This window comes from Ranitomeya variabilis, chromosome 4 (genome assembly GCF_051348905.1).
Source record: "Ranitomeya variabilis isolate aRanVar5 chromosome 4, aRanVar5.hap1, whole genome shotgun sequence".
Classification (NCBI taxonomy): domain Eukaryota; kingdom Metazoa; phylum Chordata; class Amphibia; order Anura; family Dendrobatidae; genus Ranitomeya; species Ranitomeya variabilis.
In genome coordinates, this window is record NC_135235.1 from 504,549,815 (window position 1) to 504,566,646 (window position 16,832).

The window sequence follows — 16,832 nt, forward strand, 5'->3', positions numbered from 1 at the left end:
TGGCTTTATCACCTATACTTTGGGAGTGGTTGACAACCCAACGTCCGTGAAGACTTCTCATGTAGTAAAATGAATGGGGTGAACGCCACCTTATGTGGCCCCTTGTTTATCTTCAGATCAGTGTATTTATTATGTTCAGGGGCCACTAATCCAGTCCAGCTCAGTTGCGAGTGAAAAAGTCATAGATAAACTTGTCGTTGTGAAAAAGCGGTTACACTTTAAGGTGAACCTGTCACCAGGGTTGGCCCATCTTCTTACGATCCCCGTCCTCCTGCTTGCTTCGTGTGGATGACGCGTCCCTTCATCATCCACACAGTCACCCCGGCACTGTGCTCCTGCGCAGGTGTACTTATCAGTCCTGTTAAGGGCAGAGCACAGTACTGCAGTGCGCATGCGCCGGGGCTCTTTGACCTTTTCCTTCACCTGTGCACTGTAGTACTTTGCTCTGCCCTCAACAGGGCTGATAAGTACGCCTGCTCAGGAGCGCCGATGCCAGGGAGCCTGTGTGGATGATGCAGGGATGTGTCAGCCATACGATGCAAGCAGGAGTGCGGCATCGTAAGAAGATGGGAGGCACCGGACCAAGAAGAGCGACACCCATCAGACCGGACTGCCCCGCAGGTGAGTATAATAAAAGTTATTTTTCTTCTCTTGTAGGTCGGGTTGGGGGCAGATATACAGCATTTTAGAATTCTGTATATCAGCCCTGAAAGGTGGTGGCCATATCTCTTATCGGCCAAACCTGGTGACAGGTTCCCTTTAAGTGCTGTGTTGCCCCTAGCAAGGTAACCTAGAGAAAGGTTACCTTTAGGGCTTGTTCACACCATCCTTTTTTTTGTGCGGATTTTTCAGGTCCTGATTTGGAAATCCCGCAGTGCTAAACCGCGGTGGATTTCCCTGCGTTTTTTTGTGCGGTTTCTCCTGCAGATTCCACTGCGGTTTTCCAACTGCACTTTCCTATTGGTGCAGGTGGAAAACAGTTGCGGAATCCGCAGAAAGAAGTGACATGCTACTTCTTTTTTTCCGCAGAAAATCAGCGCGGATTTTCCAGCGGAAAAAAGGAACGTGAGAACAGCGGATTTGGTTTTCCATAGGGTAACATTGTACTGTACCCTGCATGGAAAACGTCTGCGGATCCGCAGCTGCAAATCCGCTGCGGATCCGCAGCAAAAACCGCAGCGTGTGAACATAGCCTTAAAGCGAGACCATCAGCAAGTGTATGCTGCCCTCTGAGGGCTGCATTAAGTATGGATAGAGACTTGGCTTGTAATATTGGTTTGATGGACAAATGGCTGTAATTTTGATGATAAACACAGTTTTATTTGCCTAAGCTCTGCTAGTCCTCTCAATGATTAAGTATGATGTCCTTGTTATGAACTCTGGCATACCCTGCCACCTATCACTGACGGACAGCTCTTTTTCTTATGCAAAGTATGTGCAGAAAGCTGTCAATATCTATTGGGGAGAGGCAGGACAGTGGTCATTATTGAGAAGAGTAGCAGAGATACAGCATATAAGATGGTGATATTAGCAAAACTGTAGCAATCGGCCAAGTTAGTGGCTTAACACTGAAATCATGGTCTCTGTCCTTATTTTATGCTGCGCTCAGATGGGGAAGTATAAATCTAGTGACAGATTCCCTTTAACTCTCCATACCTTTGTATGGATAGCTAGTTACATCAGTTAATATTTTAATATTATTTTAATATTATCCTGGTGCATTGGTCGTAGCCCTGAATCAAGCTCCTCCATGAGTATAACCAGCAGTACTGAGTATAGGATTTCTTTTGTGCCATTATGACTTATTTAGGGCTTTGTGAAACATTTCTTTTTGTTTGTAAGCTGCTGACAGAAGTGATATCATGCAGTCCTGCTCAATTGAAGGCAGATAATGGAGGGAAGAAGGAGACGCTGTCTGGATTCAACGTCATATTGAAGGACACTGTTCTGTTCCCTGAAGGCGGAGGACAGGTAACAATAAATTATCACACACCAAGGAAGGATATCACTACATACAAGGGTTACGTGACCTGGAACATGACCTAATCTAGAGAACCTTGTTGGGCAATCTTTGTCCATAATGCAACCATTCCTTCTCAAAGTTAGGTGCTTCCTAGATTAATTGCTGAGGGTCCGTCTGGTCATACAGGCACTTGAATATTTGGCTTATTATGTAGTACACTAGATGGTGGCCCGATTCTAACGCATTGGGTATTCTAGAATATGCATGTCCACATAGTATATTGCCCAGTCACGTAGTATATTGCCCAGTCACGTAGTATATTGCCCAGTCACGTAGTATAATGCTCCATGCAGTTATGGCCCCATAGATGCCCCATATAATGCTCCATGCAGTTATGGCCCCATAGATACCCCATATAATGCTCCATGCAGTTATGGCACCATAGATGCTCCATATAATGCTCCATGCAGTTATGGCCCCATAGATGCCCCATATAATGCCCCATATATTGCTCCATGCAGTTATGGCCCCATAGATACCCCATATAATGCTCCATGCAGTTATGGCACCATAGATGCTCCATATAATGCTCCATGCAGTTATGGCCCCATAGATGCCCCATATAATGCCCCATATAATGCTCCATGCAGTTCTTTATGGCCCCATAGATGCCCCATATAATGCTCCATGCAGTTATGGCCCCATAGATGCCCCATATAATGCTCCATGCAGTTCTTTATGGCCCCATAGATGCCCCATATAATGCTCCATGCAGTTCATTATGGCCCCATAGATGCCCCATATATTGCTCCATGCAGTTATGGCCCCATAGATGCCCCATATAATGCTCCATGCAGTTATGGCCACATAGATGCCCCATATAATGCTCCATGCTCTTATGGCCCCATAGATGCCCCATATAATGCTCCATGCTCTTATGGCCCCATAGATGCCCCATATAATGCTCCATGTAGTTCTTTATGGCTCCATACAGCATTGTGCCACATGAAATGCTGCTGCTGCAATAAAAAAAAAAAAATCTCGTCGCTGCTCCTCAGCGTCCCGTCTCTCCGCACTGACTGTTCAGGCAGAGGGCGGCGCGCACACTAATACGTCATCGCGCCCTCTGACCTGCACAGTCACTGCAAGAGGACGGGAAGACGGAACGGTGCCCGGCGGATGGAACGCGGACAGGTGAATATGAAATACTCACCTGCTCCTGACGCTGTCCCTGCCTGTCCCATGGTACCGCAGCTTCTTCGCGCCTGCGCGAGAAGGACCTGCCATGACGTCACGGTCACATGACCCTGACGTCATGGCAGGTCCTTCTCGCGCAGGGCCTGTGATGACGTAGCGGTCACATGACCGTGACGTCATGGCAGGTCCTTCGTGCATACCATCCTTGCCACCGAAACCTGCCGGCGGAAGGTGAGTATATAATGATTTTTTATTTTTTTTATTATTTTTAACATTAGATGTTTTTACTATTGACGCTGCATAGGCAGCCTCAATAGTAAAAACTTGGTCACACAGGGTTAATAGCGGCGGTAACGGAGTGAGTTACCCGCGGCATAACGCGGTCCGTTACCGCTGGCATTAACCCTGTGTGAGCGGTGACTGCGGGGAGTAGGGAGCGGGCGCCGGGCACTGACTGCAGGGGAGTAGGGAGGGACTAATCGGACTGTGGCCGTCGCTGATTGGTCGCGGCAGCCATGACAGGCAGCTGGCGAGACCAATCAGCGACTTGGATTCCATGACAGACAGAGGCCGCGACCAATGAATATCCATGACAGACAGAAGGACAGACAGAAAGAAAGACGGAAGTACCCCTTAGACAATTATATAGTAGATGTGTGGGGTCCACTAGAATGGGAACTAAAATGTCCTACAATTGGGGAATAAAATATTGGGCCATTTTGTGGATGCTATATAATTTATACATTCTAGATTAAAATGGTCAGTTTGGTAACACGTACCCTACAAGGCCCCCTTACAGCTATCTCTCCTGACTCCTTCATATACAAGAACGTTCGGCTTGTCCGCGCTCTCCTCATTTCTTTGTGAGATACCAGAGTCCTCTGACAATAGCTTCAGGGCGTACCAAAGGATCGGCCATTGAAGTTCAACAGGTCAGATCCTTCTCTCCCCAGAGATCGTCTTTCAGGGCAGAGTCGGTAGGGCCCTCATACAGATGATCCGGTGATCCTGATATTATCGACGCGTTCAGCTGACTTTAATCTGTGTATGGGGGGCTTTGAGCTGCATTGTGGGTATGTGTTTGCTATATGTGTAGCTTATTTTCTCATACTCTTCTCCTTTTTCTACCAGCCTGATGACCGAGGATTCATTGGAGAGGTCCAAGTGCTTCATGTCACCCGACAAGGCCCAGAAGCTGTACATTTTGTATTGTCTGCTTTGGAGCCAGGTTCAGAAGTATTAGTGAGGATAGACTGGAGCCGCAGATTCGACCACATGCAGCAACACTCAGGTGGGCTTCTAGTTCATCTATTAGCATTCTACAGGTATTGGGTTTAGTCTTTAGCCATTGATCAGCAGATATATGTATGAAAGGCTCAGTATTACTCTGGAGGCTTTCACCGGAATAATCATCTCCTATTCCATCATTCATCAATCTGCAACATGCTGTTATTTTATCATCAGGCAGTGAGCGGATGGGGGGAGTTTGTGCTAATAAAGTATTTTATTGGATTGTCCTCAATATAGTAAGATATACCCTATTGGGACATTAGATAACTTACTTATCACTGAGGTCCAACCGCTGGGACTCGAAGAACAGGGCTTGGAATCTGGGAACTTGGTTCTGCATATGTTCTATATCTGCTCCATTCTTTGTCTATGGGACTGCTGGAAATGGCAGTGTTTTAAAAACTTTACTTTCTCCAGCACTCCCATGGACAATAAATAATCTGAGTATGAACATGAGCACCACGCTCCATTCAAGATGGTGATCCCTAGAGTTCCCAGCGGCTGAATCCCCAATGCTCAGTAAGTCATCTCTCATAGATAGGTGGTAAGTTACATTCTTGGGAATAACCCTTTCATTTAGCGTCACACGTTGTTTTTGGACACAGTGGCATTTTTAATTTCCTGGTGGTCTTCCTCTGAAGCTCCTCAGCAGACTGAAGGCTGTTGTAAACCTGTCTTCTTGTATCTGCTAATGACAGTCCCCTTTTGAGAAGGATTTTCTTAACGTTACACCTTTCGTGCACAGCACTGTATCACAATGTTACTATGCTCTTCAACCCAAGCCATGCAGTTACCTTCTTGTATTTTGTAATGTCTGCTTCTCCAGGCCAACACCTCATCACAGCCATCGCAGACTCCCTTTATGGGTTTAAGACCACTTCATGGTAAGGAAGACATTTCTCTTATTATATTTATTTCACTTCTTGCATTTCTGACGTTAAATCTTTCACTTCTATGCAATTTTTACCAACGTCTGCTAAGTGTAGAGGGCTGTGTACATCGGCCTACTCAGTTGGCTCCAATGAAAAGGCACACTAACCTACTGATCGGCTGAGGTATGGATGGATACTGCTCCACAAGGGTTAGAGCACATTCAGCAGATTTGTTGCAGACATTTCTGTGACAAAATCCATTCTACACATTGGAATTGAATTGTTTCTGCAGCAAGTGCAGGGATTTCTGCAGGCCCCATTCAAAAGCTGGAGATTGGCACAGAAGTGTCTGAAACAAGTCTGCCATGTGTGAAAATACATTTCACCCACTAGCTGAAACATTCGTTTAAGCGCCCCACCACCCTGGCACTGGAAAGTGACCATATCCTTCTCATGGATAGTCACCCTTCCTGGTGCCCTCCAGCTGTCTCGCCATGCCTTTTTTGCTCAGGTCAACTCTCCGTTCTTTCTGCTTCTATGGTGGCCACTGTGCTGTAGGCATGCTTTAGACTTACCACTGTGCTCCCCATGAAACTGTAGCAGCCATCAGTAAAGCTGGAGGAACCGGAAGAGGAAGCAGAAGAAGGCACCAGGTAGGTTCCATCCAAAGGTGGAAGGACACTTCAAGTAGATGGAGGCGTTGCCGAGACCCATAATTCAATGGCTCAGGTGGCTGTGTTGGGAATACACATGTTTCCTACCTTTAAACCTTTATAGAGAAGTCAACAAAACGTCTGTATTTAATGCGGTTGTCTCAGATAAGAAAAATATCTGTTTTTATTTAATTTAAGCATAAAATATTATTTTTGCTTATGGACTGATTGTGTAATTACAAGAGGTGTGTAGGCTTATCACAAAAGTCTGCAGTCAGTTTATGAGACTGCAGATTTGGATATCCGCACCATGCACACTGTCAGGATCATCAGGTGCTGCCGACAAGGCCGAGCTGTCATGTTACTGCAAGTATGCTATTTGCATACTTCCAGCCACATTCCGACTAGACGTAAATTGAGCAAGGCCGGTATATGTCTAGTTGGAGTGTGGCTGGGAGTATTCAAATTGCATACTTACGGTTACATGACTATGCTATCTCATCGCTGGTACCGGAAAATCTTCACAGCACATTCTGCGTGCGACGTGAAGATTTACACATGTCTGCAGTCACATACTGTAGCGTGACTGCAGACCTTCTTGATAAACCTGGACCGCCTTTTTATGTAAAGAAGCGACTGCTATACGATACACATGCAATGGGCAAGACTGACGCTGTTTGAAAAAAAAAAAACACACACCCTTTTTTAAATCTTGGCCAACCCTTTAAATGTGTATCTGACTCATGATAGAGGCACATCAAAGCATAGGTATCTAGGCAAGCAAAAGTGATGGGCAATACTAGTTCTATAAACCAAAGCTTCACCCTATTTTTGCAGCTGGGTTGTTGGCCTTGGTTCAGTTCTTTCATGCTAATGACCTTAGTGATGGCACAGGGAGTGGAATAGTCACCCGATCTCTATGGCATAAATGTGCCTTTGAGCACAAGAGCCACGCTTGTTAAATTGGGGTTAATTTACCAATATTTCCTCAAATGACAGGGAGCTGGGACGACAGCGCAGTTCTATTGAACTGGACACGCCAACCATGACAAACCAACAGGTTGAAGCTGTAGAACTTCTGGTAAACCAAAAGATCCGCCAGCGCGTGCCCGTCGTTGTGAGAGTGATTACTACTGACGATGATGAATTTAACCAAGTAAGCGTGCAGATCCAGCCACATGCTGAATATGTGGGACTTCATCTATAATATACTCTCATGTGATGGGGACTTTGATTCATATTCATTTATAGAAATGTATCTGTACTTCTGTCTTGCTCCTCCTTAGGTCAGAAGTCGAGGTTTACCTGATGACCATGCTGGACCGGTGAGAATAATCGACATGGAAGGCATTGATGCTAATATGTGCTGTGGGACCCATGTAGCTAATCTGAGTGATCTCCAGGTAAGAGGAATTAATGTACAGGACATCCGTGAGACAGGGCATCATGTAGCCGCCTCCATAGATGAGGCTACTCTTATGTACTTGTTGTTATTACACCCTTGCTGCATCTTCTAGAACAGTGGTTCTTAGCGCTTCTAAGCCTAGTACCCGCTAGTTGAAGAGATTACAATCACTTACCAGCTAAACTATGATCCCTTGTATATTTAATGAAGTTGAAGTTAAAAATCCTCTTTATTCTCAAGAACAGAAGGGCTTATTCATTTTAGCGTTTACAGCTGGTTTAACAGGTTACCGATCACCCTGTTGTCCTAGAGCGACCGGTTACCTAGGCAAGAAATGCACGCCGCTTGCTGGTTTTAAGGTTTAGAGCCTGCAACGCCCACTCTGAAGTTGGCCAGATCCAACCAGCCTAAGTCCCTCTGCGCTTCTCCCATGCTGCAGAGGCAAAAGCTTCCTCTACTAACAGCATGGGAGAGTGCTCCGTTCAGAACAGCAGTGTAACCATGCTGCTGGTTTGAATTGTCTTTGTTTAGGAGTGCACCGCCACTGCAAACAGAAAGCTGGGCCGTAGCAGCGGTGCACTTGTGAATAATGTAGATGAGACAACCACTTTAAAGGGAACAGGCTTGTCCCCAAAAGCTAATAACTGCAGATATGATGTTAATCTGGAGGTTTATAGTGTTCTAAAGCCGTGTTATCATATCACTGAAAACCCGGCTTCCCGGAGGAACTAAATTTTAGTCAGCCTCCCTCTTTCAGTCATAGAGGCATGGCCGGCACGGCTTAAGTCACTTCTTGGTGCATAGTGAGCGGCGGCTGTAACCATGTTCCAGCACTGACTGACAACCGACTCTGTACTGATGTACTGTAGAGCCGGCTGTCAGTACCAGGGCATGATTGCAGCCACCACTCCCTTTATACTGAGCGGTGACAGAAGCCGCGCCTCTATGACTGAAAGCTGGAGGCTGAAAAAGTTAATTTCCTCTCAGAAGTAGGGATTTCAGTGCAGCGGCTGCACAGTTCACAAACCGCTCCTGCCAGGGGTTCAGCTCCCTCTGCTCAATCATGTAGACACAGCGGTGGCTTCTTTTCCTCTGCTCTGTCGATAGTGCGTGGCTTCTGACACCATTCTGATTGACAGTTGGCTCCCCTAGTTAGGCAGTGGGAATACTCCTGTAAATCAGAATGCTGTTGAAGGCCCACCCCATCGACAGTGCGGAATGGAAAACAAGCTGCCGCTCTGTTGTTGTGAAATAAGCGCAGACAGCTGAAAGGCCCCAGGCACAACAGGCAGGTAGGTTGCAACTACCTGCCTATTAGTGCTTAGGCACATTTTTTGTTTTTCACAAAGTTCCCAATATATCCTTGAAGCATTCATGCTTGTGAAAAGTGTTAACAGGACCCTGATTTGACAGTTGGTGGATCCCCAGCTCAATATTCAGCAATTAAATAAATGTCTGTCGTATGAAAACTCTTTTTTAAGGGAGTCTGTCACCCTCAAAATGAAAATGAAACTGAATAAACCGTTATATAAGTGACTTAGCCTCTATAAAAATCGCACAAGCAGTATAAATTTAGTGGTTGTAATTACTTTTGCAAGTTGTTTTCAACCACGTGCAAATCAGGGGACTGTGGTGTGCTTGGCGCATGCCCAATGGCTCGGGGCACCTGTTCCTCCCCTTTCTGTATCCGTGCACTCAGTGCTGAACAGTTCAGTTACTCTGATTAGTAGTGTGCTCACATGGCCAGAGTGAGCGCTGCTGGAGCCCTAACCGTGATGGTGTGGGCTGATGCACCCAGAAGTATAGAGAGCGGCGTCAGAGAGGAGAAGAGGATCAGGTACGTGCTCCTCATGTCTTCTCCTATTCTGTAATACCTGGAACTGATCATCTCCACCTTTCTGCAGCCGCTCACTATACATCACATTGATGAAGAGCCATATGTGTGACAGATTGGTAACTGTTAATAATATGTCCTCTGTAACTCCCACAGGTCATTAAGATTTTAGGAACCGAAAAAGGAAAGAAGAACAAGACTAATTTAGTATTCCTAACAGGAGAGAGGGTCCTGAAGTACGCCGCCCGGAGCTACAGTGTGGAGAAGTCTCTGACAGCCCTATTAAAGTAAGCGCTGTGATGTGCCCGAGACATCCTAAAGGGTTATCCTGACTGCCGCTGGGGATAGGAAATGGTGTGCGAAAGAGGGGATGATTACATGGTCACCCAGCGAGGACACTCAATGAGTCATTTCCATTTGCTGTATCATGTGATAGGTCTGAGCTGCTGAGACCCAAAAAGAGGAAGGAGTTGATTCTGTCTTACACATTATAGGTACTTTTGACGATAAGGCCAAGGAGATCAGTTAGATTTTGAATCACCCCATGGCTATCCTGAGGGCAGCTTTGGATCTGGCTGATCTAATACCCCCTCTCCGTCTATAACGTTTCAGAGGGGCAGATCAGAGATCATCTGGTACACAGTTGCTACACCTCCCCTAGGACATCACCCACGTGGCTGGAGAACAGGTCGTGTGGGACATTTAAGTGCGGCAGATGCAAATTTTGCAAATGTATTAAAGTAACCAACACGTTCAGAAGTGAAGTGCCCAAACAGACATTTCAGTGTAGACAGTTTGCCACCTCCGCACCTCTTGTGTGATAGATCTTTATTAATGTTCCTTCTCTCTGGACTATGTGGGGAAAACTAAGCGTGAATTTAGGAGGATGGTAGGAGATCACATTGGAGATCTTCTGGATGCGTGAGACACCCCAATTTCGAGACATATTAGGGAACACCATGGGGGTGACCTTGATTGCTTCAAAATCAATGTGATAGAGGTGATGAGGCCCTGTTGTAATAATTTACTTATCAGAATACACATCAGTTGATCGTTCCTGTGCTGATGGGTTGTTTGTACAACTGTCCAGTGGATAAGGCTTTAATATTCTATTACAGTTTACTTAAGCTGTCTTTTCTCCTACGTATCATTGGGGGACACAGGACGAATGGGTGTTATGCTGCTGCCACCAGGAGGACACTAAGTTAAACACACACAAAAGATTAACTCCTCCCCTGCAGTATACACCCACAGGCTGGACAATCCAGAGCCAGTTCTTACTTAGTGTCTCAGGAGGCACTTGGGTCCTCAGGACCCCACCAATTTTTGTTTTTAACGGAAGGGAGCGACAGGCAAATTTTCAGCTCTGATCTCTCCCGCACCAACAACGGGCAAGTACATGGAGCGTCCCTCCTGTATCCTTTCCCGCGACGATGGATGCCAGCCCTGGCTCACTTTCCAGTGTGGCGACGGTTCCCTAGCGTTCCGATCTCCCTCCCTCCCTGTCAGGCGACCACGGGGACTAATCATCCACCTAAGTTTCCTGGAGCCAGGGCACAGCCGGACAGAATGCCATGGCGTCCGTGCAGCCGCCCACTGCATCACCACTGAACATAGCGGATGTTGCACGGCGGCAGAAGCTCTCCACCCTCTCCCTACTAAGGTGAAGGTGGATGGAGCATCGGCCCCATCGCACAAGGTAAGTGCGGGGGCCGACCAGCTGACAGGGGACCGCCCGTTCAGGGATCCATTATCTTCTTTCTAATGCGGCGCTGCAGCCGCGGGGCACGGGCAATCCGGCGCTCTGTTAGGACGGTGACACAGTTTACCGTCCCTGGTCCGGATTCCAACACGGACAATCAGACTCCCTCCCTCATACAGCAGGATGGTGGTGGCAATGGCAGCGTTCCGACGCGCATAGCAGGGAATCCACCGCCCGCCCACGACACGCCCCCCTCCCTCTCTCTCTCTGGGCGCTTCTCGTTCCCGAGAAGCGCTCTTCTCACATCTCGGCGGCCATCTTGGACCAGGAAGTGCGCTGGCGGCTCTGCAGCACCACAGCGCACAGGACTTCAGGATCTCCCTGCCAAGCACCGCAGAACTTGGTGAGACGCACTCAGTAGGATTGTCTCTTCCCCTGCCAGTACGCTCACTTTATGGCAAAGATGTCACAGTCTAGGCAAAAACGGACTGGAAAGACCCACTCTGTTATTTTTGCTGTGTGCACCTCCTGCAAGGTATCTCTGCCCCGAGGTCACACTACCCCGCTGTGCTCCGCCTGCGAAATGTCTGCGGCACAGGATACTCCGGCCTCTGACCCGGAATGTAGTGAGCCTAGTACCCCCGCATGGGCGTCCTCCCTTGCTCGATCTGTGGCATCCTTGGAAAGGACGATACAGTCCCTCCGTGACCCGTCCCTTACCCAGGGCGCTTCCACGGATGATGTAACGCGGCCTAAAAACCCCTCTCGGCCTAGAGGCCGTACCGTTTCCAGAAGCCCTCTCTCATCTAGAAAGAAGTCCAGGGTAATATCTCCGGTCCGTGATCAGCCCTCCGGCTCAGAGAGCAAAGTCTCTCGTCACTCATCCCCAGCTCATAGCAGGGAATCCTTTCTGGACGACGCATCCAGCGTGTCCTGTTCCCCAGAGTATCGTCACGACCAAGAGACCCTAGATTCTCTCATAGACTCGGTAAGTCAGACGCTACAGTTAGAGGAGGAAACCCCGTCCAAGGCGGTTCATCCCGTGTCATTCGGGCGAACCACAAAGGCTCATAGATTTTTTCCTACGCATCCTCAATTTAAGGACATTGTCGATCTTCACAGGGTCCGTCCGGATAAACGCTTCTCAGGTCAGAAGGCTATGCAATTGAAGTATCCGTTTGCTCAGGACCTTGCTAAGGAGTGGTCTCAGTCACCCTCCGTGGACCCGCCAGTGTCGCGGCTAGCCACCAAGGCGGTTCTATCCTCCTCCGAGGGCGCGTCCATCAAGCATCCCACTGATAGACAAATTGACCAGATGGCTCGCTCGGCTTTTGAAGCTTCCTCGGCTTCTCTCTTCCCTTCTTTTGCCGCCACATGGGTTGCAAAAACCATGACCCATTGGGCCGAGTCTTTAGCCTCTACAGCTCTACACGCCGACTTACCCCCCGAGGTTTCACACCTGGCCACTCAGATTGCCAGAGCGGGGGACTTTGTAGTTTCCGCATCCTTAGACGCGGCCAACTGTGCCTCACAGGCAGCGGCCAATGCTGTCACGATCCGCAGATCCCTTTGGCTCAGGGACTGGAAAGCGGACTCAGGATCCAAAAAATCTCTCACGTCCCTTCCATACCAGGGCGAACGCCTTTTTGGGGACAAACTAGATAAAATTATCGCAGACTCCACAGGGGGAAAGAGCAAATTCCTTCCCCAGCAACGGACCTTTCGCCCCTTTCGCAACCAACAGGGCCGAGGCCGTTATTTCCGTTTCGGCTCCAATTGGTCCAATTCTCCCTCCGCGCCACCCGGCGCCGGGAGAGGTCAGCGCAAGGACAGAACCTCCCAGCCATCTTACAAACCTTCTCCCTCTTGGAGAGGCAGACCCAGACAACAGGGGTCCAGGGGGCCCAGACCTAACAGGTCTCCACCTCAATGACTCTTGGCAGACGCCAAAGGACACCGACAGAGTTGGCGGCCGCCTACTCTTCTTTCGGGACGCGTGGCTCTCGGTAGTTCCCGACCGATGGGTCCGCGAACTGGTATCCTTCGGTTACAAGATAGAGTTTGTCTCTCTTCCCCCATCTCGTTTCTTCCAGTCCCCTCCTCCCAGAGCAAGGGTCCGTCAGTATTTTCAGGCCATAAGATCGCTATGGGAAGACGGGGTCATCATCCCGGTACCTCAGAACGAGAGGTACCAAGGTTTCTATTCCAATCTTTTCATTGTACCAAAAAAGGACGGCTCAGTACGTCCAATATTGGACCTCAAGCTCCTCAACAAGTACGTCCGTGTACGTCAATTCCGTATGGAGTCCCTCCGCTCGGTAATTGCCTCTCTGTAAGAGGGCGAGTTCCTTGCATCTCTAGATGTTCAAGACGCTTACTTGCACATTCCCATCCTACCGTCTCATCAGCGCTTCCTCCGCTTCGCGGTCCAGGGGCACCATTTTCAGTTTGTCGCCCTACCTTTCGGGCTGGCCACTGCTCCTCGGGTGTTCACCAAGGTCATGGCAGCTGCCGTGGCCATTCTACATGCTCGAGGCATAGTGGTGTTGCCCTACTTGGACGACATCCTCATAAAAGGCCCCTCTTTCCGGTCCTGTTCAGAAGCGGTAGACGTCACTATAAATACCTTTTTGCGCCTGGGCTGGAAAATCAATTTCAAAAAATCTTCCCCAGTCCCGGCCCAAACCATATCCTACCTGGGAATGATCTTAGACTCCTCTCAGGGTCTAGTACTTTTGCCTCCGGAAAAGGTATCCTCTCTTCAGAGAGAAGTCCGGAAGCTTACTCAACCTCGCTCTCACTCCCTACGCTTCTCCATGAGGGTACTCGGCAGGATGGTGGCGGCAATGGAGGCAGTGCCCTTTGCGGTTTTTCACCTCCGTCCCTTACAACACGCCATTCTGGCAGTATGGGACAGGAATCCCGCCTCGCTCGACCGCCGTCTCCTTCTCTCTCGCCCAATCAGACAGTCCCTCAGGTGGTGGACCAAGAGGTCCTCCCTGACTCGGGGGAAGTCTTTCCTTCCGGTGCACTGGCTGGTTGTCACAACGGACGCCAGTCTCTTCGGCTGGGGTGCAGTGTTCCAGCGCCACTCGACTCAGGGTCGCTGGTCTCCGCAGGAGTCCCAGCTGCCCATCAATATCCTAGAGATTCGGGCAATCAGACTGGCTCTCCATCATTTTCAGCCGTTCCTCTCCGGCCGTGCGGTCAGAGTCCAGTCCGACAACGCCACTGCGGTAGCCTACATCAACCGCCAAGGGGGCACTCGCAGCAAGGCGGCCATGATCGAGGTGACGCTAATTCTCCGCTGGGCCGAGACACATCATTCCATACTCTCAGCAGTTTTTATCCCAGGCGTGGAAAACTGGGAAGCGGACTTTCTCAGTCGCCACAGCCTCGATCCCGGAGAGTGGTCTCTCCATCCCGCAATCTTTCACCAGATATGCTCTCGATGGGGGACCCCGGACGTGGACCTAATGGCATCTCGCCTCAATTGCCAGGTTCCCGTCTTCATGGCCAGGTCTCACGACCCCTCAGCCTTCGGAGCCGACGCTCTCGTCCTCTCATGGCAGGGTTTCAGACTCCCATACATCTTTCCCCCAATTCCTCTTCTGACAAAGGTGATCAGGAAGATCAAGGCAGAACGGATCCCAGTACTTCTCATCGCTCCGGACTGGCCGCGCAGGACATGGTATGCCGAGATGGTTCAACTGGTCTCAGACGTACCTTGGAGGCTGCCGAGTCGCGCAGACCTCCTGTCTCAAGGGCCCATTTACCACCCGAACTCAGAGGCCCTGTGTTTAACGGTGTGGCCGTTGAGTCCTGGGTACTGAGGCAGAAGGGGTTGCCCCAGACGGTGATATCTACCATGCTCCGCGCACGCAAGCCTTCTTCTATGCGCATCTACCACCGCGCCTGGAAGGTATACTTCGCCTGGTGCAGGGAGCGGGGACGTTTCCCCCTCCGTTTTTCTATCCCTCACATTTTGGAATTCCTCCAATCAGGCGTAGACTTGGGTCTTGCTCTCAGCTCTCTTAAGGGCCAAATTTCTGCTCTCTCGGTTCTTTTTCAGAGAAAGATTGCAAACAGATTGCAGGTCAGGACCTTCATCCAGGGTGTTTCTCATATGGCTCCGCCTTACAAGATGCCCTTGGAACCATGGGACCTGAACCTAGTTCTCTGTGCTCTTCAAGAGCCCCCCTTTGAGCCCTTGCATGAAGTGTCTTTGCTTTTCTTGTCATGGAAGATTGCCTTCCTCGTGGCTGTCACGTCTATTAGACGTGTCTCTGAGCTGGCAGCTCTGTCGTGCCGACCTCCTTTCCTCGTGTTCCACCAGGACAAGGTGGTTCTGCGGACATGTCCGACTTTTCTTCCGAAGGTCGTTTCCTCCTTCCATCTTAATGAGGAGATTGTCCTTCCCTCACTGTGCCCTGCTCCTTCCCACCGCACGGAAAGGGCGCTCCACACTCTGGACTTAGTGAGGGGTCTTAGACGTTACGTCTCCAGAACTGCGTCTCTCCGTAGGTCAGACGCCTTGTTCGTTCTTCCGATGGGGCCACGGAAGGGACTACCTGCTTCCAAGGCCTCCATTGCCAAGTGGATTCGTTCCGCCATCCAAGAGTCCTACCGTGTCAAGGGTCACGCCGCACCTCCGGGGATCAAGGCTCATTCTACCCGGTCAGTCGGCGCGTCCTGGGCCATCCGGCACCAGGCATCGGCAGCGCAGGTCTGCAAGGCTGCTACATGGTCCAGCCTGCATACATTCACGAAGCACTACCATGTGCACTCTCAGGCCTCGGCAGACGCGTCCGTCGGTAGGCGAATCCTACAAGCGGCAGTGTCTCATCTGTAGCTCGTAGGCACGCACAGCATTTATAACTTCTTGTTGCCCACCCAGGGACTGCTTTGGGACGTCCCATTCGTCCTGTGTCCCCCAATGATACGTAGGAGAAAAGGAGATTTTTGTGTACTCACCGTAAAATCTTTTTCTCCGAGTCATCATTGGGGGACACAGCACCCTCCCTGTTAGCCTAGTTGGCTCAATTGTTCTTTTCTGTCTGTGTTTTGACTATGACATGTTTTCTGTTTGTTAACTGGCTTACTCCTACTGCTTTGTTACCGAACTGGCTCTGGATTGTCCAGCCTGTGGGTGTATACTGCAGGGGAGGAGTTAATCTTTTGTGTGTGTTTAACTTAGTGTCCTCCTGGTGGCAGCAGCATAACACCCATTCGTCCTGTGTCCCCCAATGATGACTCGGAGAAAAAGATTTTACGGTGAGTACACAAAAATCTCCTTTTTCCTGGTTTTTATTTGTCATATTACACTGGTAGGGACTCCTAGGGAGAGCCGCCACGGAGCGGAGTGCCAATTGCCTACAAGAGGGTGCCAACCTCCACTGACAGGCAGGGATCAGGGTAGGGTATTGGCAGCCTGACTACTGGTTATGTTTTCTTTAGGGATTTTTTTATTTCTGCTTTTGTTTTTTTCTATTATTAATTGATAGAAATAAATAGTGATGTTATGTGTATGATCTGTGAGTTTCCTAGTTAGTGTATACACTTTATATTTTATTATGGTTATCTGTTGCCCTCACCGTCTCGTCCTACCATACGTGATGTTAATGATCGTCTGTGTAAACCTGACAGTCTTAGTTTTTTATCTTTATGGTTTGCCCTTCGTCACACGCTACATTACTGTCTGCGTTGCTGTTGGCAGGAATGGTCCTGACGAGCACATTGAAGCTGTGGAGAAGCTGCAGAAATCTGTGAAAACTCTCCAGAAGGTACAGACATGGTGGGCTTTTACCAAACTATATTAAGTGCTGATAGCTATCGTTCCTTTACATCCATGGTAGAAAGAAATGTAAGATGTGGCGGCATGATAAATACATATGATGGCGGTATGGATGATACTTT

The 16,832-nt window shown here is 49.1% G+C and overlaps 1 protein-coding gene across 5 annotated transcripts in view; it reads left to right on the forward strand.

The window, feature by feature from the left end:
- Positions 1 to 16,832, forward strand: part of AARSD1 (alanyl-tRNA synthetase domain containing 1) — a 39,553-nt gene that overhangs the window by 4,948 nt on the left and 17,773 nt on the right. For all 5 annotated transcript variants that reach the window (XR_013213387.1, XR_013213388.1, XM_077252061.1 and 2 more), the window contains exons 3-9: positions 1,843 to 1,971; positions 4,292 to 4,451; positions 5,277 to 5,334; positions 6,975 to 7,131; positions 7,262 to 7,378; positions 9,371 to 9,501; positions 16,633 to 16,699. Coding sequence is in view for 3 of the 5 variants with exons in the window: in XM_077252061.1 (XP_077108176.1) it covers positions 1,843 to 1,971; positions 4,292 to 4,451; positions 5,277 to 5,334; positions 6,975 to 7,131; positions 7,262 to 7,378; positions 9,371 to 9,501; positions 16,633 to 16,699 (819 nt within the window). In the remaining 2 variants the exon portion in view is untranslated. The remainder of the gene's footprint in view (positions 1 to 1,842; positions 1,972 to 4,291; positions 4,452 to 5,276; positions 5,335 to 6,974; positions 7,132 to 7,261; positions 7,379 to 9,370; positions 9,502 to 16,632; positions 16,700 to 16,832) is intronic.